This window comes from Aotus nancymaae, unplaced genomic scaffold (assembly GCF_030222135.1).
Source record: "Aotus nancymaae isolate 86718 unplaced genomic scaffold, 86718_ANA_hifiasm-v0.15.2.pri h1tg000089l, whole genome shotgun sequence".
Classification (NCBI taxonomy): Eukaryota; Metazoa; Chordata; class Mammalia; order Primates; family Aotidae; genus Aotus; species Aotus nancymaae.
In genome coordinates this window covers 24,781,146-24,806,105 of record NW_026988504.1, presented here as the reverse complement: position 1 = coordinate 24,806,105, position 24,960 = coordinate 24,781,146, and the positions used below count along the sequence as shown (strand labels likewise).

General features: G+C 52.4%; 2 protein-coding genes across 4 annotated transcripts in view; both read left to right on the top strand.

The window, feature by feature from the left end:
- Nucleotides 1–16,188, top strand: part of ODAD4 (outer dynein arm docking complex subunit 4) — a 33,188-nt gene extending 17,000 nt beyond the window's left edge. The window contains exons 10-12 of one of the 2 annotated variants that reach the window (XM_064369211.1): nt 1,746–1,846; nt 9,860–9,944; nt 14,688–16,188. In XM_064369211.1, the coding sequence (XP_064225281.1) occupies nt 1,746–1,846; nt 9,860–9,944; nt 14,688–15,172 (671 nt within the window). In that variant the 3' untranslated portion in view covers nt 15,173–16,188. The remainder of the gene's footprint in view (nt 1–1,745; nt 1,847–9,859; nt 9,945–14,687) is intronic. The other variant, XM_064369212.1, reaches the window with a different exon arrangement.
- Nucleotides 16,189–16,533: 345 nt separating this feature from the next.
- CNP (2',3'-cyclic nucleotide 3' phosphodiesterase) lies at nt 16,534–24,672 on the top strand. Of its 2 annotated transcripts, none has more exons than XM_064369360.1 (4): nt 16,534–16,580; nt 17,762–18,434; nt 22,234–22,373; nt 23,795–24,672. In XM_064369360.1, exons 1-4 carry the CDS (start codon nt 16,578–16,580, stop codon nt 24,242–24,244), a joined length of 1,266 nt encoding a protein of 421 aa, XP_064225430.1. In that variant the 5' UTR covers nt 16,534–16,577; the 3' UTR covers nt 24,245–24,672. The 2 variants fall into 2 exon arrangements, with proteins under 2 accessions (XP_064225430.1, XP_064225431.1); XM_064369361.1 differs by lacking the exon at nt 16,534–16,580 and adding an exon at nt 16,697–16,713.
- Nucleotides 24,673–24,960: the final 288 nt, after the last annotated feature.

Sequence of the window (24,960 nt, the reverse complement as noted above, 5' to 3'; positions counted from 1 at the left end):
GGTCTCACTCCGTCACCCAGGCTGGACTGCAGCAGTGTGATCTCAGCTCACTGCAACCTTGACCTTCTGGGCTCAATGGATCCTCCCATCTCAGCCTCCTAAGTAGCTGGGACTACATGCATGAGGTACCACACCCAGCTAATTTTGTATTTTTGGTAGAGATGGGGTCTCACTACGTTGCCCAGGCTGGTCTTGAACTCCTGGGTTCAAGTGATCTGCCTGCCTCAGCCTCCCAAAGTGCTGGGATTACAGGTGTGAGCCACCGCACCTGGCCTATTATGTATGTATGTATGTAGGTATTTATTTTTAATTAATTAATTTTTTTGAGACAGAGCCTTGCTCTGTTGCACAGGCTGAAGTGCAGTGGTGCAATCTTGGCTCACTGCAACCTCTGCCTCCCAGATTCAAGTGATTCTCCTGCCTCAGCTTCCCGAGTAGCTGGGATTCTAGTTGCCTGCCATCATGCCTGGCTAACTTTTATATTTTGAGTAGAGACAGGATTTCACCATTTTGGTCAGGCTGGTCTTAAACTCCTGACCTCAAGCAATCCACCCACCTTGGCCTCCCAAAGTACTGGGATTACAGGCGTGAGCCACAGTGCTAGGCCTGACCTATGTATTTAATTTTTAAAAATGAGGCCAAGCATGGTGGCTCACGCCTGTAATCCCAGCTCTTTGGGAGGCTGAGGCGGGCGGATCACAAGGTCAGGAGATGGAGACCATCCTGGCTAACACGGTGAAACCCTGTCCTACTAAAATACAAAAAATTAGCGGGGTGTGGTGGCACTTGCCTATAGTCCCAGCTACTTGGGATGCTGAGGCAGGAGAATCACTTGAACCCAGAAAGGGGAGGTTGCAGTGAGCCGAGATTGTTCCACTGCACTCCAGCCTGGGTGTCAGAGTGAGACTCTGTCTGAAAAAAAAAAAAAAAAAAAATGAAGCTCTGAGGACAAAAATCGATTTCTCAATCAATCTGTTAATCATTTTATTCCCAGCTCCAGCACTAATTCGCTAGAAGAGCCCAGATGAGCTGTGTTTTCTCTTGGTTCAGATTGTACCTGAGTGGGGCCTGGACTCTAAGACAGCTGAGGTTCCAGCAGCTGGCCCATGGATCATATCCAGTCTCCATGCTTTGTTTGGTCTGCATATCACTTTTGAAAAAATGAATGACCATTTAAAAAATGAGGTCAGGAGGATGAAACCCTGTCTCTACTAAAAAAACAAAATTTATCAGGCATGGTGGTGCATGCCTGTAATCCCAGCTTCTTGAGAGGCTGAGGAAGGAGAATCACTAGAACTCAGGAGGCGGAGGTTGCAGTGAGCCAAGATCGCACCATTGCACTCCAGCCTAGGCAATAAGATCGAAACTCCATCTCAAAAAAAAAAAGAATTTCTTCTTCTGGAACAACCTGAAGATGGGGCAAGATACGGTTTTCTCCTCCACTCTTAGAGACACATAATGCGTGCACTAGCCTGCACCACAGTGCCCTTCTCTCACAAACCCCTTTGAATGACCTGAAATGCAAGGCCCAGGTTCCTCGGTCCTGGTCCTCAGTGACACAGCCAGGAACACGGTGGAAGGGATGGTGCTGAGCAGCTCAGTGATGCTGCCTGAGGCCCGGGGCTGACTACAGCTTGCACAAGCTTCTGATGGGCCCTGGCAGTGGGCGGGCAGCCAGAGCTTCCATCGTGCACCACATGTTGTCACACTCTACCTGTGCTGTGCCTTCTCCCCTTGTTCTCCAGTGAAGCTGAGAGACTTTGAGTCGGCCGTGAACAATTTTGAGAAGGCCCTGGAGAGAGCGAAGCTTGTGCGTAACAACGAGGCGCAGCAGGCCATCATCAGTGTGAGCCTTTCCACCCAGCGAGCTTCGGGTGTCAGGATTGGGGTCGGGAGGCCAGGCTCTCAGTTCCCTCTTGGCCTGCTTGGGCAGCCATTCCACAGCTGGTTTGTTGTTGTTGTTGTTTTGAGGCGGAGTCTCACTCTGTTCCCTAGACTGGAGTGCTCTGTCAAAATCTCGGCTCACTGCAACCTCTGCCTCTCGGGTTCCAGCGATTCTCCTGCCTCAGCCTCTTGAGTAGTTGGGACTACAGGCACGTGCTACCATGCCCAGCTAATTTTTGTATTTTTAGTAGAGATGGGGTTTCACCATGTTGGTCAGGCTGGTCTCAAACTCCTGACCTCGTGATCTGCCCACCTCTGCCTCCCAACGTGCTGGGATTACAGGTGTGATCCACCACGCTTGGCCAATTTTTGTATTTTTAGTAGAGGCGGGGTTTCACCATGTTGGCCAGGCTGGTCTTGAACTCCTGACCTCAAGTGATCCGCCTGCCTCTGCCTCTCAAAAGTGCTGGGATTACAGGCATGAGCCACCGCGCCCAGCCTCACAGCCATTTATTTATTTATTTATTTATTTTTGAGACAAAGTTTTGCTCTTGTTGCCCAGGCTGGAGTGCAATGGTGTGATCTCAGCTCACCGCAACTTCTGCCTCTCAGGTTCCAGTGATTCCCCTGCCACAGCCTCCTGAGTAGCTGGGATTACAGGCCTGCACCACCATGCCTGGCTAATTTTGTATTTTTAGTAGAGACGGGGTTTCTTCACGTTGGTCAGGCTGGTCTCTAACTCCTGACCTCAGGTGATCTTCTTGCCTCCCCCTCCCAAAGTGCTGGGATTCCAAGTGTGAGCCACTACGCCCAGCCTCACAGCTGTTTATTATCCACAAACAACAGAACACACTGTAGGTGGGGTGATGGCTTTGAAGTGTCTGCTGTTGCCATCAGTTTGTATAGTAACTCAGTACACATAGTTTTATTTGAAACAAAAATCAAAAACAAAAGTTTTACTAAATGTGTTTACCTCTGCTGTGTACTCTGCATGCTGATATTTCCTATTCTATTTTCTTATTTTTATTTATTTATTTATTCTTTGAGACAGGGTCTCTCTCCCTCCCATTGCCCAGGTCAGAGTGCAGTGGCGCTGTCAGGTTTATTGCAGCCTCGACCTCCTGTGCTCAAGTCATCCTCCTGCCTCATTTTAAAATTTTTTTGCAGAGATGAGGTCTCACTGTGATCCTTAGGCTGGTCTTTTTTTTTTTCTTTCTTTTCTTTTCTCAGGCTAGTCTTGAATTCCTGAGCTCAGGCAACCTACCCTCCTCGGCCTCTCAATGTGCTGGGATTATAGGTGTGAGCCCACTGTGCTTGGCCATTTTTTTTTTGAGATGGAGTCTTGCTCTGTCACCTAGACTGGAGTGCAATGGCGTAATCTCGGCTCACTGCAACCTCGGCTCACTGCAACCTCTGCCTCCCGGGTTCAAATGATTCACCTTCCTCAGCCTCCCCAGTAGCTGGGATTACAGGTGCCCACCACTGCGCCTGGCTAATTTTTGTATTTTTAGTGGAGATGGGGTTTCACCATGTTGGCCAGCCTGGTTTGGAACTCCTGACTTCAGATGATCCGCCTGCCTCGGCCTCCCAAAGTGCTGGAATTATAGGTGTGAGGCACCGTGACTGGCCATAATTTTTGTTTTTTTGTTTGTTTTTGAGATAGAGTCTCGCTCTGTCATCCAGGCTGGGGTGCAGTGGCGCGATCTTGGCTCACTGCAACCTCTGCCTCCTAGGTTCAAGTGATTCTTCTGCCTCATCCTCCCAAGTAGCTGAGACTACAAGTGTGCACTACCATGCCAGCTAATTTTTGTATTTTTAGTAGAGATGGGGTTTCACCATGTTAGCTAGGACAGTCTTGATCTCTTGACCTCGTGATCCACCTGCCTCGGCCTCCCAAAGTGCTGGGATTACAGATGTGAGCCACCGCACCTGGCCAATTTTCTTTTCTTTTTTTTTTTTTTTTGAGATGGAGTCTCGCTCTTATTGCCCAGGCTAGAGTGCAATGGCATGATCTTGGTTCACCACAACATCCGCCTCCTGGGTTCAAGTAATTCTCCTGCCTCAACTTCCCGAGTAGCTGGGATTACAGGCATCTGCCACCATGCCTGGCTAATTTTTTGTATTTTTGGTAGAGACATGGTTTCACTGTGTTGGCCAGGCTGGTCTCGAACTTCTGACCTCAGGGGATCCACCCGACTGGGGCACACAAAGTGATGGGATTACTGGTGTGAGCCACCATACTTGGCATTTTTTTTTTTTTTTTTAAATAGAGATGGGGGCCCACCCGTGTTGCTGGGACCTGGCAACATGGCAAAACCCCATCTCTACAAAAAATAAAAAAAAAATTAGCCGGGCGTGGTGGCATATGGCTATAGTTCTAGCCTATAGCTACTCAGCTGAAGTGGAAGGATCACTTAAGCCTGGGAGGTTGCGCTGCAACAAGCAGTGATCTCACCACTGCACTGCAGCCTGGGTGACAGAGCCAGGCCCTGTCTCTAAATAAATAAGTAAATAAGTAAGTAGAGATGGAGTTTTACTATGTTGGCCAGGCTAGTCTCAAATTCCTGGCCTCAAATGATTCTCCTGCCTTGGCCTCCCAAAGTGCTGAGATTACAGGCATGAGCCACTGTGCCTAGTCTTATTTTCTTATTTTGGTTTTATTTTTCCTTTTTTTGTTATTTTTGGTTTTTGAGGCAGAGTCTCGTTCTGTCACCTGAGCTGGAGTGCAGTGGCCCTATCTCAGCTCACTGCAACCTCTGCCTTCCGGGTTCAAGTGATTCTTCTGCCTCAGCCTCCTGCGTAGCTGGGACTACAGGCACGTGCCACCACACCCAGCTAATTTTTGTATTTTAGTAGAGAGAGGGTTTCACCATATGGCCAGGCTGGTCTTGAACTCTTGACCTCATGATCCACCAGCCTCAGCCTCCCAAAGTGTTTGGGATTACACGCTTGAGCCACTGTGCCTGGCCTGTTATTTTTACTTTTTGTTTTTATTTTAGACAGAGTGTCTCTCTGTCACACAAGCTGAGTGCAGTGGTGAGCTTACTGTAGCCTCGAACTCCTGGGCTCAGGCAATCCTCGTACCTTAGCCTCCCATCTAGATGGGACTGCAGATGCATGTCACCATCCCCGGCTAATTTTTTATTTTTGTAGAGTCAGGGTCTTAGTCTGTTATTCAGGCTGGTCTCAAACTCCTGGACTCCAGTGATCCTCCTGCCTTGGCCTTCCAAAGTGCTGAGACTGAGCCACTGTAGCCAGCCCTTATTTCCTTTTTGCTCAGAGTTTCACTCTGTCACCCAGGCTGGAGTGCAGTGGCACGATCTCAGGTCACTGCAACCTCCGCCTCCCAGGTTCAAGCAGTTCTCCTGGCTCAGCCTCCTGAGTAGCTGGGATTACAGGAGGGCACCACCATGCTCAGCTAATCTTTTTGTACTTTTAGTAGAGACGGGGTTTCACCATGTTGGGCAGGCTGGTCTTGAACTCCTGACCTCATGATCCACCTGCTTCGGGCTCCCAAAGTGCTGGGATTACAGGCATGAGCCACCTCGTCCGGCCCCCAGCCCTCATTTTCTTTTATCAGCAGTCCCCAACCTTTTTGGCACCAGGGACCAGTTTTGTGGAAGACAATTTTCCCATAGACCAGTGGTGGGGGAAATGGTTTTGGATGAACTGTTCCACCTCAGATCATCAGACATGAGATTCTCATGAGGAGCGTGCAACGTAGATCCCTCACGTTTGCACTTCACCATAGGGTTCTCCCTCCTGTGAGAATCTAACGCCACTGCTGATCTGACAGGGGCAGTAATGCTCACTTGCCGCCCTCCGCTCACCTCCTGCTGTGTGGCCCGGTTCCTAACAGGCCATGGACCAGTCAGTGGCCCAGGGATTGGGGACCCCTGGTCTAAATTGACGTTAGGACTTGCAGTTTGGAAAATACTACCTCCTCCAGGAGACAAAAAAATCCAGTGTGATTCCTCATTCTCTTGCCTAAACCCTTTATTGCTTCTTGGGTGCCTCTGGTCCTGGCTTTTTCCCACAGGGGAAGGAAGGCATTGGGTGAGCTCTCCCCGTGGGCCTCTGCAGCCTTCCTGCCGGGCAGGTCCTAACCCCCACCGCCTTGCATTCCAGCTCCAGCCAATACCAGCTTTCTGTCTTCCTAAACAGGCTTTCTTTTTTCTTTTCTTTCTTTTTTTTTTTTTTTTGAGACAAGGTCTTTCTCTGTCACCCAGGCTAGATTGCAGTGTTGTGACCACAGCTCACTGCAGCCTTGATCTCTGGGCTCAAGAGATAAGAATCTGAGACTACAGATGTGGGCCCCCATGCCTGGCTGATATTTTTCATTTTTATTTTTTGTAGAGATGAGCTCTCACTATACTGCCCAGGCTGGTCTTGAGCTCCCGGGCTCAAGTGATCCTTCTGTCTCATCTTTTATATTGTTGGGGTTACAGGCGTGAGCCCCCACACCCGGTCTGAACAGCTTTCTTATGCCTCATAACATATGCTGTTATCTCCACCTGGAATGTTCTAACCTTCCCTTCCTACCGCCTTCACCTGGCTAACTCCCGTTCAGCCTTTAGGTGTCAGCGGACGTGTCCCCTCTTCAAGGTGGCCTTCTCTGACCCCTGAGTCTGGGTGAGGAGCCCTCTCATCTGGCTTTCACAGCCTCGCCATGTTCCCCATCAAAGTCCACGTTGTGCACTTGTAATTGCCTAGACTTCCATTGCTCAAGGAGGCAGCTGCTAGCCACATGTGGCTACTTAAAGTTAGTTAAAAGTAGGCTGAGCACGGTGACTCACGCCTGTAATGCCAGTACTTTGGGAAGCCAAGGTGGGCAGATCACTTGAGGTTAGGAGTTCGAGACAAGCCAGGCCAATGTGGAGAAACTCTGTTTCTACTAAAAATACAAAAAATTAACTGGATGTGGTGGCACATGGCTGTAGTCTCAGCTACTCCAGAAGCTGAGGCAGAAGAATCGCTTGAACCCAGGAGGCAGAGGTTGCAGTGAGCTGACATCACGTCACTGTACTTCAGTCTTGGCGACAAAGCGAGACTGTCTCAAAAAAAAAAAAAAAATTGAATAAAGTAAATAGGGCCAGGCTCGGTGGCTTATGCCTGTAATCCCAGCACTTCAGGAGGCTGAGGGAGCAGATCACCTGAGGTCAGGAGTTTGAGCCAGCCTGGCCAACGTGGTGAAACCCCATCTCTACTGAAAATACAAATATTGGTTGGGTGAGGGCAGTTCAGAAAGAAAAAAATTAATAAAATAAAAACTACAAATATTAGCTGGGTGTGGTGGCATGTGCCTGTAATCCCAGCTACTAAGAAGGCTGAGGCAGGAGAATTGCTTGAACTTGGGCGGTGGAGGTTACACTGAACCAAGATCGTGCCACTGCACTCCAGCCTGGGCGACAGAGCGAGACTTTGTCTCAAAAAAATAAAATAAAATAAAATGTAAAATTCTCAGCCACACTAGCCACATTTCAAGTCATTAATAGCCACGTGTGGCCTATGGGTACTACGTAATACAGATCTAGAATATTTCCATTGTCACAGAAATGTCTTTTGAATAGTGCTGGCCTAGACTGTGTCAGGAGGAAGAGACCAGGGGTGAAACCAGGGAGGAGCTTGGAGGTGCTCTGGGCTCCCCACCCCACCCACTCCCAGTGCATCCAGGTAGCTGCACAAGCTCAGTGAAGTCTGCACACCGACCTCACAGATATGCACACTCCCAGGCCTCTTCCTCCCGCTCCTGACCAGGTGGCTTCCTAAGCCCTTTCCAGAGCCAAATTCCAGAGCACCCCTGGCACACAGCTGGAGTGCAGGAAATATCTGCTGGAGTGAAGTAAATGGGGCCCACGTCTTTGGGGAGCTTGTGCCATGGTTGAAAGAAGCCAGATTGCATAACTTGTGGGCAGCAAAGGGGCACGGCCTCAGGGACCAGCCTGGGGTCTGCACACACTGGGAAAAGGGAGCAGGGACCCTGAGAAGTGAAAGCTCAGGATGCTCAGTTAGAGGAAGACCTCATGCTGTGCTCTGAAGGACAAGGATAGAGTTGGCCTGGCCAAGGAGGAGCAAGTACACTAAAGACGTGGGAGGCCGGCGGCCGGCGCTCGGGGCCCGTGGCTGGCCGAAGAGAGATCCTGGCCTGGGTCCAAGAGATGGGGGGTTCCTGATGGTAGAGATGGGCTGTTGCGAGCCCCAGACAGTCAGCACACCAGCCTGGACTTGGAGGGCTGTGGACAGCAGAGAAGTAACCTGATCTCCTCTGTGCTTGGGGAGGCAGGTTCATGGTGACCTGTTTGTGAGGACTGCGGTGAGGCTAACGCTGCCCTCTCATGGCGGAGAAATCATGCCCAAGAGAGTGCAGCAGGCGCAGTCTATCCTCTGCCACCACACAGCCCAGGGAACCTGTCACATTGTCGTCCTCGTCATATACACCATGCTCCCAGCTCTGGCTTCCAGAGGAAGAGCACCAACCTCACTGAAGCTCTGCCAGACGCGCTGTGCGCCACATACTTTGACTCTTCCATGTGATTGCCCTGTAGACGGAGCATGGCATTTCTGTTCAGGAAATATTCACCGAATGTAGACTGGCTCCAGGCTGCCAAGCCCAAAGGTGTACGGTCATGGTCCTGGCCTGCAAGAAGATTACAGCAAAAAGGCTGGACACAGTGGCTCACACCTGTCATCCCAGCACTTTGGGAGGCTGAGGGCAGGAGGATCCCTTGGGTCCAGGAGTTCTAGACTAGCCTGAGAAACATAGCAAGACCCTGTCTCTTTTTTTTTTTTTTTTTTTAAGACAGAGTTTCACATTTGTTGCCCAGGCTGGAGTGCAATGGCGCGATCTCGGCTCACCGCAACCTCCGCCTCCTGGGTTCAAGCAATTCTGCCTCAGCCTCCCAGGTATCTGGGATTACAGGCATGTGCCACCATGCCCAGCTAATTTTTGTATTTTTAGTAGAGACGGGGTTTCACCATGTTGACCAGGATGGTCTCGATCTCTTGACCTCGTGAACCACCTGCCTCGGCCTCCCAAAGTGCTGGGATTATAGGCGTGAGCCATCGCGCCTGGCCGACCCTGTCTCTTAAAAAAAAAAAAAAATTACAAAGCTCAAACCCTGGTTCATAACCAGCGCCATAGGGGGCTAGGGGAATTCAGAGTGAGAGAGCCCCAGCTGGGAGGCAGAGATGGAGGGTTTCCCAGCAAGGAAGATTTGAGGTCACCTTGAACGCTAGGCAGTGGTTTGAAGGGTTAGGGGCAGAGAGAAGGTACCTCTGACCCTCAGTGGCTCCTCATGGGACCAGGCTCCTGACCCCTTACCCTCCTGGATTGGCAGCCCCAGGCAGGAAGGCTCGCAGGGAGGGAGTGCGTCCAGACCCTGGAGCTGCTTGGTAGATGCCACTGCGGGTAGCTGGTGCTGTCAGTACCACCCACAGGCCTGCTGTGAGCAGGAAGGCAAGACCTGCCCTCCAGAGCTCACGGGCTGAGCTCCAGGCCCCTATGGATTGCTCACTTGAGTTGGGGAAACTGCAGACATCCTGGAAGACCCCGCTAAAGGCAGGCCAGCCCCAGCCTGTCGCCTTGGTGTGTTTCTGGGCCCCTTCAGCGCTGCCATGCTGAGTGTTTGCAGGTTTGGATTGTCTTTTTGCATTGACAGAAGCCTAAAGCAGCTTTAGGTAGTTTATCTAAAGGTAGAAATGAATAGATAGACACAGCTCCCAATACATGCCTAAGCCCAAGAGAAATGTGTCTGATGGACTCACAGTCGTGTATCTCTCAGACACAATTTGGCATGGATGATTCAGAGTCAGTAAGTGCAGATTAACCTGAGGGTAGGGGTTGTTGGAGGGGCCAGAGGGAAACTGAGGCTGATAGGTTTCCACCAGAGCCCTGCCTTCTGGGATTGATCTGCATGGGGAAAATTAATGGTGTAGATGCCAAACACAGGGGTTAAGCTCCCTCTACCATCCACAGGCCTTGGACGATGCCAACAAGGGTATCATCAGAGAACTGAGGAAAACCAACTACATGGAGAATCTCAAAGAAAAGAGAGAGGCAGGTGAGTTCCTGGAAAGACAACTTTAGCATTCTCCCTCTGCTTTCTCTTCCGTTAGTCCTAGACACACACGACAGCAGCTCCCCAGTCGGGGTTTGGCACTGCCCGCCATGCATTCTGATTTCAGTGTCACCGGCAGCCCCAGCCTGTCTCAGGGGCAGTAGAGGGTGAGGATTCAGCCCGCCATGGGCTGGACTGTCTGACCTGAGAGCCCACTCATTTCTCTCTTCAACTGATTCATCAAGTATATGTTGAGCACTTGTCATGTACCTGGAAGGAGTCTGATTCTGGGGAAATGGAGGCCCATCCCTGCCCTGGAGGAGCCCATGGCCCCTTGGCAAGGCTGACCAGAGGAGTTTCAGCTGCTGGGCTCCTGCACGCAGGGGCTACAGCGAGGTGGAGGTGTGCTGCCATGAGGGTATGTGCAACGGGGCATGGGCTCCTCTCGGGAGGCAGGGGAGGCTCTGACAAGGAAGAATCATCTACGTCCAGGCTGGGCGCAGTGGCTCACACCTGTAATCCCAGCACTTTGGGAGGCTGAGGCGGGCGGATCATGAGGTCAAGAGATTGAGACTATCCTGACCAACACAGTGAAACCCCATCTCTACTAAAAATACAAAAATTAGCTGGGCATGGTGACATGCACCTGTAGTCCCAGCTTCTCCAGAAGCTGAGGCAGGAGAATTGCTTGAACCAGGGAGGTGGAGGTTGCAGTGAGCCGAGATCACGCCATTGCACTCCAGTCTGGTGACAGAGCAAGACTCCATATCAAAAAAAAAAAAAAGAAAGAAAGAAAGAAAGAATCATCTACCTCCCACTCCAAAAGATGCCCAGAAGTTTTCCAGGAGAGAGGTGGGAGAGGAAAGGCATTTCCAGCAGGGAACAGCGGGCCAAAGGCACAGAGACAGTAACAGTAGCTACACTTTTGGGGCTCTTACTGCGTGCCAGGCACTGGGTTAAGCAGCAGACAGGAATGATCTTGTTGGGTCCTTACCACCCTAGGAGATGGCAGTGCTGTGGGGGAAAGGGAGGCTGAGTGAGGTGGGTGCTGTGCTGGGGGCATGTAGCTAGGGAGGGGTGACTCGGGGCCTATGGCGCTGCTCTCGGGCCAGCAGTGTGACGAGCAGGTGCAGAGGCTGCCTGACAGCTGTGTCTTACCACATTCTTTCTCACAAGGCTTCCAGGGAGTAAAGAGGCCTTCGGCCCCTGCCTTCGGACTCTCCTTTCCTGCAGGGAGGGAGGGAGAGAAGGAGGAGCAGAAGATGGCTGAGCAGCCCTGCCCCACTGGACAAGGGCCTAGAGGAGCAGGGGTGTTAAGAGCAGTAGCCAACCTCCATTCATGCTTCCTGCAGGCCATTCTTCCAAAGGCTTTGTATGCACAGACATCCTCTCCATCCAGGAACACTATGAAGGAAGTGTGATTAGCTTGATTTTACGGAGGACACGGAGGCAAAGGAGTTAGAGGCATACAGTGGTTTTCAGTCTTGGGCAGTCTGGCTCTAGAACCCATGCTTTGGCCACAGTGCCACACTGTTTCTAGTGACACAGACAGCCTTTTCCTGCCCCAGTCTGTGGTACTCTCACTCCAGCCAGACTGCAGTCAATGGAGCCAGGGTTGGGGGCCCAGGAGGACACAGCCCAGGCTGAAATCCTCTGTGGTCCAGGTAGGGCAGTGGGAGGTTTTTGGGCATCTGAGCAGCCAGATGACAGCCCTCCCTCGCTTCCTCCCTTCCTCCTTTCCTTCCTTCCTTTGAGACGGACTCTCTGTCGCCCAGGCTGGAGTGCAGTGGTGCGATCTCAGCTGACTGCAACCTTCGCCTCCCAGGTTCAAGCGATTCTCCTGCCCCAGCCTCCTGAGTAGCTGAGGCTACAGGAGAGCGCCACCATGCCCAGCTAGTTTTTCTATTTTCAGTAGAGACGGGGTTTCACCATGTTGGCCAGGATGGTCTCCATCTCTTGACCTCCTTATCCACCCACCTCAGCCTCCCAAAATGCTGGGATTACAGGTGTGAGCCATCGTGCTCGGCAACAGCCCTTTATTATCCAGCACCTGCTCTGTGGTGGCTGGACCCCCTCGGAGGCGCTCTGTCTCCGCCCCCACGTGCTCTTCAAGCTGCTCTGAGAAGCCACAGGAGCAACAGCTGCTCGGCAGGGAAGCAGCGGACTCCCCAGTCTCCCCCACCCTGACCTGCGTCCTTGCGCAGAACTGCCGGGCACTTCCCTCTCACAACAGCAGGTGGCAGCATTGCATCTGTTTTCACCTCCAAAGTGCTGTGACCCCTGAGACCCGAGACCCTCTGCAGGCACCTCAGTAACTAGTGGTTTCCAGGAAGATAATGTAAGGGAGATGCAGAAGGGGATGTGACTTTTCTCCATACCTGATAAAAAGCATTTAGGAGCAAGGATCCCTTTGCTTGTAAAATAGCTCTCTAGCTGAACTTTTTGTTAGTAGCATGTTTTTTTTTTTTTTTTTTTTTTTAGGAAATCTATCTTTTTCTCTATGTTCTACACTTTCATAGGAAACCTCCCAACAAAAAATGAATGTGCTTTCCAGGGACAAAGAGAAAGTGTCAGAATGAAGATGCTGGAGAAAACCCTGCTGTCATTTTCCAGCACCTATGCTATTTCTTGTAGGGAAAAGAGAAGATGCTCTGGGGTCAGACTGTCCTGGGTTCAGATTCGGTCTCTGCTATTTGTTACTTGCAGTGTGACTACTGTGTGATTTCCTTTCTTTTTTTTTCTTTCTTTTTTTTTTTCTGAGACGGAGTCTCGCTCTGTCACCCAATCTCCACTCACTGCAACCTCTGCCTTCCGAGTTCAAATAATTCTCCTGCCTCAGCCTCCTGAGTAGCTGGGATTACAGGTGGCCACCACCATGCCCAACTCGATTTTTGTATTGTTAGTAGAGACAGGGTTTCACCATGTTGACTAGGCTAGTCTCGAACTCCTGACCTCAGGTGATTCTACCTCAGCCTCCCAAAGCACTGGGATTACAGGGCGTGAGTCACCACACCTTTTTCTTTCTTTTTTTTTTTTTGAAATGGAGTCTCCCTCTGCCACCCAGGCTGGAGTGCAGTGGCACGATCTCGGCTCACGACAGCCTCTGCCTCCCAGGTTCAAGTGATTCTCCTGCCTCAGCCTCCTGAGTAGCTGGGACTACAGGATTGTGCCACTGTGCTTGGCTAATTTTTTTTTTTTTTTTTTTTTTTTTTGAGACAGAGTTTTGCTCTTGTTGCCCAGGATGGAGTGCAATGGCACAATCTTGGCTCATTGCAACCCCCACCTCCCAGGTTCAATCGATTCTCCTGCCTCAGCCTCCTGAGTAGCTGGGATTATGGGTGCCTGCCACCATGCCCAGCTTATTTTTATTTATTTTATTTTTGAGATGGAGTTTTGCTCGTTGTCCAGGCTGGAGTGCAATGACACAATCGCGGCTGACTGCACCCTCTGCCTCCCAGGTTCAAGTGATTCTCCTGCTTCAGCCTCCCAAGTAGCTGGGATTACAGACATGTGCCACCACGCCCAGCTAATTTTGTATTTTTAGTAGAGACAGGGTTTCTCCATGTTGGTCAGGCTGGTCTTGAACTCCCGACCTCAGGTGATCCACCGCCTCAGCCTCCCAAAGTGTTGGGATTACAGGCATGAGCCACCGCGCCTGGCCTATTTTTGTATTTTTTTTTTTTTTTTTTTTTTTTTTTTTTTGTTTTTTTTTTTTGAGACGGAGTTTCGCTCGTTACCCAGGCTGGAGTGCAATGGCGCGATCTCGGCTCACCGCAACCTCCGCCTCCTGGGTTCAGGCAATTCTCCTGCCTCAGCCTCCTAAGTAGCTGGGATTACAGGCACACGCCACCATGCCCAGCTAATTTTTTGTATTAGTAGAGACGGGGTTTCACCATATTGACCAGGATGGTCTCGATCTCTTGACCTCGTGATCCACCCGCCTCGGCCTCCCAAAGTGCTGGGATTACAGGCTTGAGCCACCGCGCCCGGCCCTATTTTTGTATTTTTAGTAGAGGCGGGGTTTCACCTTTTTGGCCAGGCTTGTCTCAAACTCCTGACCTCAAGAGATCTACCCACCTTGGCCTCCCAAAGAGGTGGGATTACAGGTGTGAGCCACAGTGCCTGGCCGTGTAATTTCTTTTCTATCTATCAGTCTCAGGTCCCTTGACTGCAAACTCAAATCAACGACACTGCGCATTTTCATGATGACCAGATGGGATAAGCTATACAGCCCTCACATGATGCGTAGGATGGAGCTGGGCTCAGTCAATGATGGTTCCCTTTCTCTGCTTTTGGAAAGGTGTGCTGTCACACCAATTTAAAGAGCTAGTGAGAACAGTCATTTTCAGGGCCTTTCCCTCATCTGCTTCTCAAAGGCACAGGCCTCCACAGAGATGAACAATTTCTTTCTTTTTTTTCTTTTTGGAGACAGGTCTCACTCTGTTACCCAGGCTGGAGTGCAGTGGCTCGATTTTGGCTCGCTGCAGCCTGAACCTCCTGGGCTCAAAGGATTCTTCTGCCTTAGCCTCTGGGACTACAGGCACCAACCACCACGCCTTGCTTATTTTTTTATTTTTAGTACAGACAGGGTCTCACCGTGTCACCCAGGCTGGTCTGGAACTCCTGGCCTCAAGGGATCCACCTGCCTCAGCCTCCCAAAGTGCTGAGATTACAGGTGTGAGCCACTGCTCCCGGCCTGACATGAATAAACTTTTATGTTTTTCCTTCCTTTCTCTTGTTTTTCAGAAGCTTCACTGTATGAAGATAGAACAGTAATAACAACAGAGGAGGACAGGAGGAGAGATAGAGATGAGCCCGAGAAGGTGGTACAGCAGTGGGAACATTTTGAGGATGAGAAAGAGACGGATGAGGACGATGAGGCTTTTGCTCTGCAGAGCACAGCAAGCGGACAGCAGAGAGTGGAAGCAGGAAAAGCCAGAAGCGATTTGGGAGAAGTTGCCAAGGGCCTGTCAGGAGAATTAGGCACCAGATCAGAAGAATTAGGCAGGAAGCTACTAGAAGCTGACAGAAGAGAATCAAGAGAAATTTACAGGAGGACTTCAGGAGAATTAGACCAAAGATTCTCAGGAGAATTCAGCAGACAGGAACCAGAAGGACTAAAGGAACTTTCAGAAGTTGGCAGAGGAGAGCCAGAAGAACTGGGAAAAACACAATTGGGAGAAATAGGAGAAATGAAAAAAACAGAAAATGAGATGAAAAAAGGAATATGAGTGAAGCCATCAGTAGGGATGAGGATCAGGAAGCTGGTGTCCAGAGGGATCATCGGATCTGATTAAACTGGATTTTCAAGCGAGGACAGGAAAAATGAGGGTTTCACTTCTGCTGCTTTCTGTCACTGTTTTACCATTAAGTAAATGGCTTTCACTCTTGCAAACCCCGAGTCTGTCACTTTGCCTCTTCACCCCTACCCATTCTCAGAAGAGCCTCCTGGAAGAATCGAGACAGGTGCTAAGATGAAAGGGTTTCAGGAGGGTGAGCCTCAGGGAATGATAAGTCACAGGGAGGAGGAGAGGGGAAGGCCTGTGGCTTGGCTCAGACACAAGAGGTGCTTCCCCGACACCCACGACTGGCTGAGTCCCTCCAGTGCTCAGGACACCGGGACGCTTTATGGATGGAACAATGGTGGGGTGGTCCCAGCTATCCAGGTGGGAGAATGCCCCAAGTCAGAACCAAGCGAATGCTGGAGCTGAGGCCAAAGAACAGGGCAGTAGCCTGGGAGTCGGAAGGACAGGCAGACTCTGCCTCTGACACCTCTGGGTGGCACAATCAGGTAAATTAGGCTCTCCAAGCTTGCCTCTCTGAATAATGGGATGCCTGCCTCAGGGGTTGCTACGAAGACTGAGTGCTTAGCACAGCACCTGGTACACAGGAAACTCAAAAGTCCAACCGAGCTCTCAGTGGCTTCACAGAGGATGTGGCAGCTGAGCATCTGGCCTCAGAGGATGTTAGGGTTTCACTCCGTTACTTAACTGCCCCTTTGGCTACTGCCATCCTGGTCTGTCTCCACAACTCCTACAAGGAAGGGTAGGGGCTGAGACTGACTTTCGGCTGGCACAGGGCCCGGACGAGTGAGGCTAGTGAGCCATTTCAGATGCAGAGTTTACCGTGGTGCCAGCAACCTGCGTGATATTTTAATCCAATATGGTAAAAAAAAAATTTTAATTAATGCAAAAGTCCATGATGAATAAAATATCAAAAATTAAGGACAGGATCCGACCTTGCACGACCCTGCCTCACTCACTTCCTGCTAATCCACGAGAGCGGGGAGGGTGACTGAGTTACCCCTCAACATGCAGAAGAAGGAAGCGGCCGCCCACTTGGCGGTCGCAGTGGGTGGGTGCGCGCGGGGGCGAAGGCGCGCGCAGGGGCGGGACCGGGGGTGGGGTGGGCGGGCAAGGGGCGGGGCCCGCCGGAGCTCCAGCGTGCGGCGGGAGTTTCGGGTTTCGATTCGCGGCGCCTGCGCGCAGAAGGGCCGGCCCGCTCCGCCCCCCGAGCTATGTAAGGCGGCCGGGCTCGGGTGGCGCCACAGCCGGACTGCCGCGTCCCTCCGCGCAGGCGGGCGGCCCCAGAGAGCTGGTGCCGGTAGAGGCGGCGACGGCGGCGCCCCTCCTCATCATGGTGAGCGGCCGGGCGGGGCCGGGCACGGGGTAGCACCGGGGCGGGAAACGAGTGTCGGCGCCCGTCTTGCAAACCAGGACCCGGGGCTTCTGGCTCGACTGCCAGTTTTCTTGGTACCCAGGGAAGCCCTGAGGTCGGTGAGAAGCGGGGTTACTTGCGCGGGGCCGGAGAGGCCCCTGGGGAGGGAAACGGTGGCGTTTCTGAGGAGGGAACTCGGAACCGAAGAAGCTGCTGCGCCCCTGGGAGCCCCAGCTGGCGGGTGGGCCTGGGCCGGGGGCCGCGGGAGCCCGGGAGCTGCTCCCGACCCCGCGCAGTCCCGCGCTGGGGCAGCCATTTCGCGCCCGCACCCCGGGCCACGTCTCTTCACGCGAAACAGCTGCCCCGCGCCCGGGTGCGCGCGGGAGGTGGAGCCAGTTCAGAGGAGGAGACGCTTTACAGTAAAAGCTGCTGTCTCTTGTGGCTTCTAGCAGACAGGAAAACAAGTGGCTCCGAGGGGGGCTGCTGACACACAGCACGGTGGCGGGCAGAGCTGGACCCGATTGCAGGTGCCCTGTGCTGCCCCGGCCTGGGCAGGCACAAAGACCACGACTCTGTGGGGCCGGGAGGGAGCAGAGGAGGAGGTGGCAGCCTCGGTGAAAGAGGGCCTTTGTCCAGAGCTCTCCTGCCCTGCCCCCCACCAGCCCTTCTGTGGGACCATTGTCCCCGCATCCCAGACAAGAGAGTATTATCTGTTGCGGCCATTGTTGGGGGAAGGGAGGCAGTCTTGGGGTAACCCTTCTCCACTCCCCGCCCTTCTCTGTGCACTCAGCCGGGGCAGCTGTGGCTTGGCCCAGACGCAGAGACCCCCACCTCCAAAGAGGACGTTCTTAGTAGGTGCCAAGCATATAAGAGCGAGGCCAGTCCCAGAACCGCAGGCTCCCGGCGCGCCCTGCATGCCTCCAGCACGTTTTCCTTTCCCAGGTGGCAGCAATGGGGAGAGCGCGCGCTTAGGAGAGCTTCAGACAGGCTTCCCTCTGCCTCCTCCACGACCAGAGGCGGACAGGTGCTCCCGGGAAAGGGACAAAGGTCCAGCACTGCCTCGCTTGGAAAGGCGTCCACAACCAGGCCAGGGACTAGGGGTGCGAGGCTGGCGGGGAGCCCGCGAAGGACCTGGGCTGACATCTCTTCCCCTCCTTACACAGAACAGAGGCTTCTCCCGAAAAAGCCACACATTCCTGCCCAAGATCTTCTTTCGCAAGATGTCATCCTCAGGGGCCAAGGACAAGCCTGAGCTGCAGTTTCCCTTCCTTCAGGATGAGGACACGGTGGCCACGCTGCAAGAGTGCAAGACGCTCTTCATCTTGCGCGGCCTGCCAGGAAGCGGCAAGTCCACGCTGGCACGGGTCATCGTGGACAAGTACCGTGATGGCACCAAGATGGTGTCGGCTGATGCTTACAAGATCACGCCTGGCGCTCGAGGAGCCTTCTCCGAGGAGTACAAGCGGCTCGATGAGGACCTGGCTGCCTACTGCCGTCGCCGGGACATCAAAATTCTTGTGCTAGATGACACCAACCACGAGCGGGAACGGCTGGAGCAGCTCTTTGAAATGGCCGACCAGTACCAGTACCAGGTGGTGCTGGTGGAGCCCAAGACGGCGTGGCGGCTGGACTGTGCCCAGCTCAAGGAGAAGAACCAGTGGCAGCTGTCGGCCGATGACCTGAAGAAGCTGAAGCCTGGGCTGGAGAAGGACTTCCTGCCGCTCTACTTCGGCTGGTTCCTGACCAAGAAGAGCTCTGAGATACTCCGAAAAGTGGGCCAGGTCTTCCAGGAAGAGCTGGGGAACCACAAGGCCTTCAAGAAGGAGTCGCGACACTGTAGGTGGCGGGGTCGGGCCTTAATCATAAGCCCACCTTGCTGGGCACAGGGCTCTGTGGGCATAGGACCGTCACTGTACTAGAGGATGAGGCACGAAGCACAGGAGGCAGAGGGAGCCTCACCGGGACAGGGCGGGGCAAGGGGGCGTCCCAGTGGTGGCCTTGGGGAGTTGGCAGCACAGTGGGGCTTCCCAGAGGAAAGGCTTCCCTTTCCTCCCACCACACCTTTCCTTCCGGGGCTCTTCTCTCCACCTCCGTCCTCCCAGCCTGGAGCTAGACCACTGTCTTGTCTTGGAGGTGGGAAAAACAAATTAGTAACAGGAGATCCGTCCTCTTCTAACTTAACCTTGGAGAATCCAGCCCAGTGTTTTCCAACTCATTTTTAGCAGCAGAATTGTGTTCCCCCCTCCCCATCCAAAAAAAATATTGACATGAAATTCTGTGGCTTCACTGGGGATGGTTCTCAGGCCTTGGGCTATTTGATTTACTCATAGGTTTGTGACTTTTTTTTTTTTTTGAGACGGAGTTTCACTCTTGTTACCCAGGCTGGAGTGCAATGGTGCGATCTTGACTCACCGCAACCTCTGCCTCCTGGGTTCAGGCAATTCTCCTGCCTCAGCCTCCTGAGTAGCTGGGATTACAGGCACACGCCAGCATGCCCAGCTAATTTTTTGTATTAGTAGAGACGGGGTTTCACCATGTTGACCAGGATGGTCTTGATCTCTTGACCTCGTGATCCACCCGCCTCGGCCTCCCAAAGTGCTGGGATTACAGGCTTGAGCCACCGCGCCCGGCCAGGTTTGTGGCATTTTACAGCTTCAGAGGACATGAGTCTCACACCTACGCCAAAAGTCCTGTCTTCAGATGGGAACACAGGCCCAGGAGGGATGTGGGATTTAAGGGCTGGAACCCTGGACTCTGGTTGCTCTAGCAGGGGCCTCTCTTGGCATGGGCTTTTTGGGTTTGGGATTAAAACGGGTCCCGGTGGCTCTCCTGCAGTGGCCTGTTGGATAAATGTCACCCACAAATCCATCTATATGCCTTTAGGCCATTTCTGGTTGCCCCCAATTTTATTTATTTAGACACAGGGTCTCGCTGTGTTGCCCAGGTGGGAGTGCAGTGGTGTGATCTCGGCTCACTGCAACCTCCACCTCCCAGTTTCAAGCAATTCTCCTACTTCATCCTCCCAAGTAGTTGGGACTACAGGTGTGCACCACCACCGTGCCCGGCTAATTTTTGTATTTTGAGTAGAGACAGGGTTTCATCATGTTGGCCAGGCTGGTTGCGAACTCCTGACCTCAGGTAATCCGCTCACCTTGGCCTCCCAAAGTGCTGGATTACAGGCATGAGCCACTGTGCCCAGCTGCCCCCAATTTTAGATGATCTTCATACCTGAAATAGTCCCACTCTGGTTTGTTGACATTGTGTATATTGCACAGAAGCGGGGAATTTGTGCCTGTGTGGGTTCTCAGAGAACTTTTTTCTCAGCTCCTAAACTGGAACTGTAGTATTTGCAGTGATATCATCCAGGAGCAAGCCCTGTACCTGTGAGCTGGTGGCTCTGTCCTAGAATGACTGCTGCTCAAAGTTGCTTTTACTTTTATTTTTTAATTGATTTTGAGACAGAGTCTCATTCTGTTGCCCAGGCTGGAATGCAGTGGTGCAATCTCAGCTCACTGCAACCTCCATCTCCTGGGTTCAAACGATTCTCCTGCCTCAGCCACCCAAGTAGCTGGGATTACAGGTACCCACCACCACACCCAGCTAATTTCTTTTTAGTAGAGACGGTTTCACCATGTTGGCCAGGCTAGTCTCAAATGCCTGACCTCAAATGATCCACCCTGCCTTGGCCTCCCAAAGTGCTTGGATTACAGGTGTGAGCCACCTCGCCTGGCCTGAGAATTTTAACTTCGTACAGCTCTAAAGTTGCCATTAGTTTGACCAGCTAACGAATGAATGAGCTAGGTGGGTTGCTGGAGAGTTGATGCCCAGTCTATTTTCTTTTCTTTGCTTTTTTTTTTTTTTTTTTTTTGAGACAGTCTTGTTCTGTCATCCAGGCTGGAGTACAGTGGTGCGATCTCAGTTCACTGGAATCTCTGCCTCCTGAGTTCAAGTGATTCTTCTGCCTCAGCCTCCCGAGTAGCTGGGACTATAGGTACCCGCCACCACACCTGGCTAATTTTTTGTATTTTTATTAGAGATGGGGTTTCACTTTGTTAGCCAGAAAGGTCTCAACGTCCTGACTTATGATCCGCCTGCCTCAGCCTCCCACAGTACTGGGATTACAGGTGTGAAGCACCGTGTCTGGCCTACTTTATCTTTAAATGAAAAACTGGAATCCTTTTCTGCCCAGGGTTACAGCAGGAGAAATGTAATGGGCCAGCAAGGCTGCTCTCAGGAGAGGCCTTCCTCCCCCATGGAGGGTGAGACATCTTCACAGGGGCTCAACTTAGAATATAACAGAAAAACTCTGAAGACAACCACAGGCGTGGCTTCTGGAAATCAAAATCACAGATACTCCATGCCTCTTTGTGTCTTCCAGCCCCATAATGTCACCCAATTATAGCCCAAGACCCTTCCTGTACCAGGAGGCCCCCTACAGGCTCTCATCCCCCAAACAGGCCTGCAAGGTGTGTATTAAACTGATGGTGACCCTGTGACTGCTTGTCCATTTGGGCCTCTGAATGAAATGGGGCACTACTGATAGTTCCCTGGCAGTCCTGGGACTGGGGTGTACGGTTGCCCTAACTGTTATGCTGGATTGATAGGGTCGGTCTCTTGCCCCAGGCTGATGGCTGGTAAGCAGCAGGGCTGAGATGTTCACTGTGTTCTGGCTGTTTCCACTGTACCATGTTGTTCCCAGCCCTCTGTTTCCACCCCACTTCCCATGACTTGCTTCCCCTTTGAGATGTGGTACTGGTAAATCTCAGATTCTCTTGGCCTACTGCCTGCCTCTGTTACAAATGCCTTACAGTTTGGGGAAGAGATGGAAAGATCTATACAATATAAAGCTAGAGAATTTTAACTTTTTTTTTTTGAGACAGAGTCTTACTCTGTCGCCCAGGCTGGAGTGCAGTGGCACAATATCGGCTCACTGCAACCTCTGCCTCCTGGGTACCAGCAATTCTCTGTGTCAGCCTCCTGAGTAGCTGGGGTTACAGGCACCCACCACCATGCCTGGCTAATGTTTTTGTATTTTTAGTAGAGAGGGGGGTTTCACTGTCTTGGCCAGGTTGGTCTTGAACTCCTGACCTCGTGATCCACCCGCCTTGGCCTCCTGAAGTATTGGGATTACGGGCGTGAGCCACCATGCCTGGCCTGAGAATTTTTAACTTTTTTTTTTGAAATGGAGTCTCGCTCTGTTGCCTGGGCTGGAGTGTGGTGTCGCGATTTCGGCTCACTGTAACCTCCACCTCCCAGATTCAAGCAATTCTTCTGCCTCAGCCTCCTTGGTAGCTGGGATTACAGGTGCCTGCCGTCATGCCCAGCTAACTTTTTTTGTATTTTTAGTAGAGAGGGGGTTTCACCATCTTGGCCAGGCTGGTCTTGAACTCCTGACCTCATGATCCACCCGCCTTCGCCTCCCAAAGTGCTGGAATTTATAGGTGTAAGCCACCGTGCCCGGCCTGAGAATTTTAACTTCTTACAGCTCCAAAGTTGCCCTTAGTTTGAACAACCGACGAATGAATGAGCTCTGTGGGTTGCTGGAAGTGTTTTGTTCTGGGCCTCTGTGGTCCCGGTGGCAGGCGTTGGTATGCCTCTACTCCCCTGCCCTGACTGCACCTCTTTCTCCTGGCAGTTTTCTCTGGGGATGAGACCAGGGAGAAGATTGATCTGGTCACCTACTTTGGAAAGAGACCCCCAGGCGTGCTGCACTGCACAACCAAGTTTTGTGACTACGGGAAGGCCCCCGGGGCAGAGGAGTATGCTCAACAAGATGTGAGTCTTCCCCAGGGTCAACATGGCGGAGGTGGCGGGTGGGGATGGCAAGGGGCTGCAGCGTCTTCTGGAGATGGGTACTGGTGCCAGGCAGGGACCAAAAACCAGATGTCAGCTCAAGAAAAATGGCATCTCCTCCTAGTTCCCCTGTCCCCAGGCATATTTGCATAGACCTCAGCCGCGGGTTCTAAGCAGCCTGCTGCCGCAGTACCACCAGCCTGTGCATTCGCCTGCCCCCAGGTGCCTTCTCCTTCTGCAGATTCATGGAGAATGCTGGTCCACAGTGGGCTCCTGCTCTGGCCTCTCTGAGCCTGTGTTACCTTCCAAAGGCTAGGAGTCCCTTGGCCCCAGGGAGCCTGGTGCACTGAGGTCCCTGTCCTTGTCCCCAGGCCTGAGGCCTGGCCTTAGAGTGAGGGAGTGTCATAGGAGAGTGAAGCTTATTGGCTAACAGGGTACGAGGCGTTTCTGCACCACACAGCTGGCACCTTACGCCCACAGCCACAGGCTGCGGTGATCCTTGAATGCCAGGCATGTCTCAGATCTGCAGTCTCCAACCTCCTCCAAGTGTCCAACCCCAAGCCCACTCTCCCACTTCTCTGCCTAGGTTATCACAGTTGTTTGTTTGTTCACTGGGGCGTCCTCCCAAATGGAAGCTCCCCTAGAGCAAGTGTTTAAGTTTCGTTGATTCCAGCACCTTAGCATAGTGGAATGAATATGTAACACCTGCTGCTACCATCCCTAACCATGCCTTCATTTAGCATTTATTTATTAAGCACCCATTTCATGCCAGACACTGTTGGGACAAGTGACTGTGAGCAAAAATAGAGAAGCTTTTATGCTGAGATGGGATGGGCTTTCTCAAAGAATCAGATAGAAGCAGACATATCATCAGATGTGAACCAAAGTGTGAGAGCAGGTTCTGAGTCAAGGGCAAGCCTGACCTCACCTTGCGCTCCAGGGCGCTGCCTGGGTCCCAGGGGAAGCTGAGTGGTGCCAACAGTGGCAGCAGCTGCGTGTGTACACACCCTTGTAGGCTCTTCACCTAGTCACTCCCATAGCCACATTAACTCTGAGGTAGGCTCTGGTTCTCCCTGTTTTATGGGTGACAAAGCCAAGGCACAAAGAGGTCAGCCAGCCTGCTGAGGCCGGAAGCAAGTGTGCAGGGAGCTGGGCTCCCTGGGGAAGTCCAGCTCTCCCTGCGCAGCCTTGTCTGAGTGCCTTGGTGTTTCTCACTTGAGCCTGAGCCGTGCCCGTGGAAGGTGCGTGGTGTTTGTGGATGCTGGGCCTATACCTGACTCCTGCTCAGCTGTGCTCACTTATGTTGGACTTCCCCTTCTCTCCTCCAGGAGGGACCCTCCTTGGGTCACCTATTCAAGAGGCCACCATATTTAGCTTGGGCCCCTCTTTCTCCCTCTCCCCAGGTGTTAAAGAAATCTTACTCCAAGGCCTTCACACTGACCATCTCTGCCCTCTTTGTGACACCCAAGACGACTGGGGCCCGGGTGGAGTTGAGCGAGCAGCAGCTGCAGTTGTGGCCGAATGATGTGGACAAGCTGTTGCCCACTGACAACCTGCCGCGGGGAAGCCGCGCTCACATCACCCTCGGCTGTGCGGCTGACGTGGAGGCCGTGCAGACAGGCCTTGACCTCCTAGAGATTGTACGGGAGGAGAAGGGAGGCAGCCGAGGCGAGGAGGTGGGTGAGCTAAGCCGGGGCAAGCTCTACTCCTTGGGCAAGGGGCGCTGGATGTTGAACCTGGCCAAGAACATGGAGGTCAGGGCCATCTTCACGGGATACTATGGGAAAGGCAAACCCGTGCCCACACAAGGCAGCCGGAAGGGGGGTGCCTTGCAGTCTTGCACCATCATATGAGTGTTCGTACCACCATGTATGCCCCTCGCTCTTTAGAAGGGAAGGGGAGGAGAGGGAAACGTGTCCTGCTCGATCCTTGTTTTGTGACTTTTTTACTCAAAGTTAACCAACCTGTAACTTTTTAAAAACTTGTAAAATAACTGACCCTCCCTTCCTGTCCTGCCCTCTTTCCTTCTAATGCTCGCACTCCCAACACAAGGTGGGCAGGGAGGCACCATTCAGGAACCTGGACTAAACCTAACGCGGCTGGGCCAAGCTAGGCATGGGGCCAAGGCCAGGACCCCAAGCCCTACTTCCAGGTTCCGGTTAGCTCAGCCCCAGCCCAGAGCCAGGTGAGTGGGGAGACACCTGAGCCCTACAAAACTCACTGACCGGAGGCAGGGGGGTCTGGGGGTAGTTTTCCACAGTCACAGAGAACTAGTGGTGGCCTTGAGAAGGGGAGGACCTCTGGGCTTTGATTCCATCTCTTTCTCTTTATTCTTTGTTTTTAGAGACAGGGTCCTGCTGTGTTGCCAAAGCTGTAGTGCAGTGGTGCAATCATGGCTGACTGCAGCCTCAATTCCTGTGCTCAAGTGATCCTCCTGAGTGATCCCATCTTTTTTTCTTTTTTTGACACTGAGTCTTGCTGTGTCCCCCAGGCTGGAGTGGGAATGCAGTGGTGTGATCTCGGCTCACTGAAACCTCTGCCTTCCAGGTTTAAGTGATTCTCCTGCCTC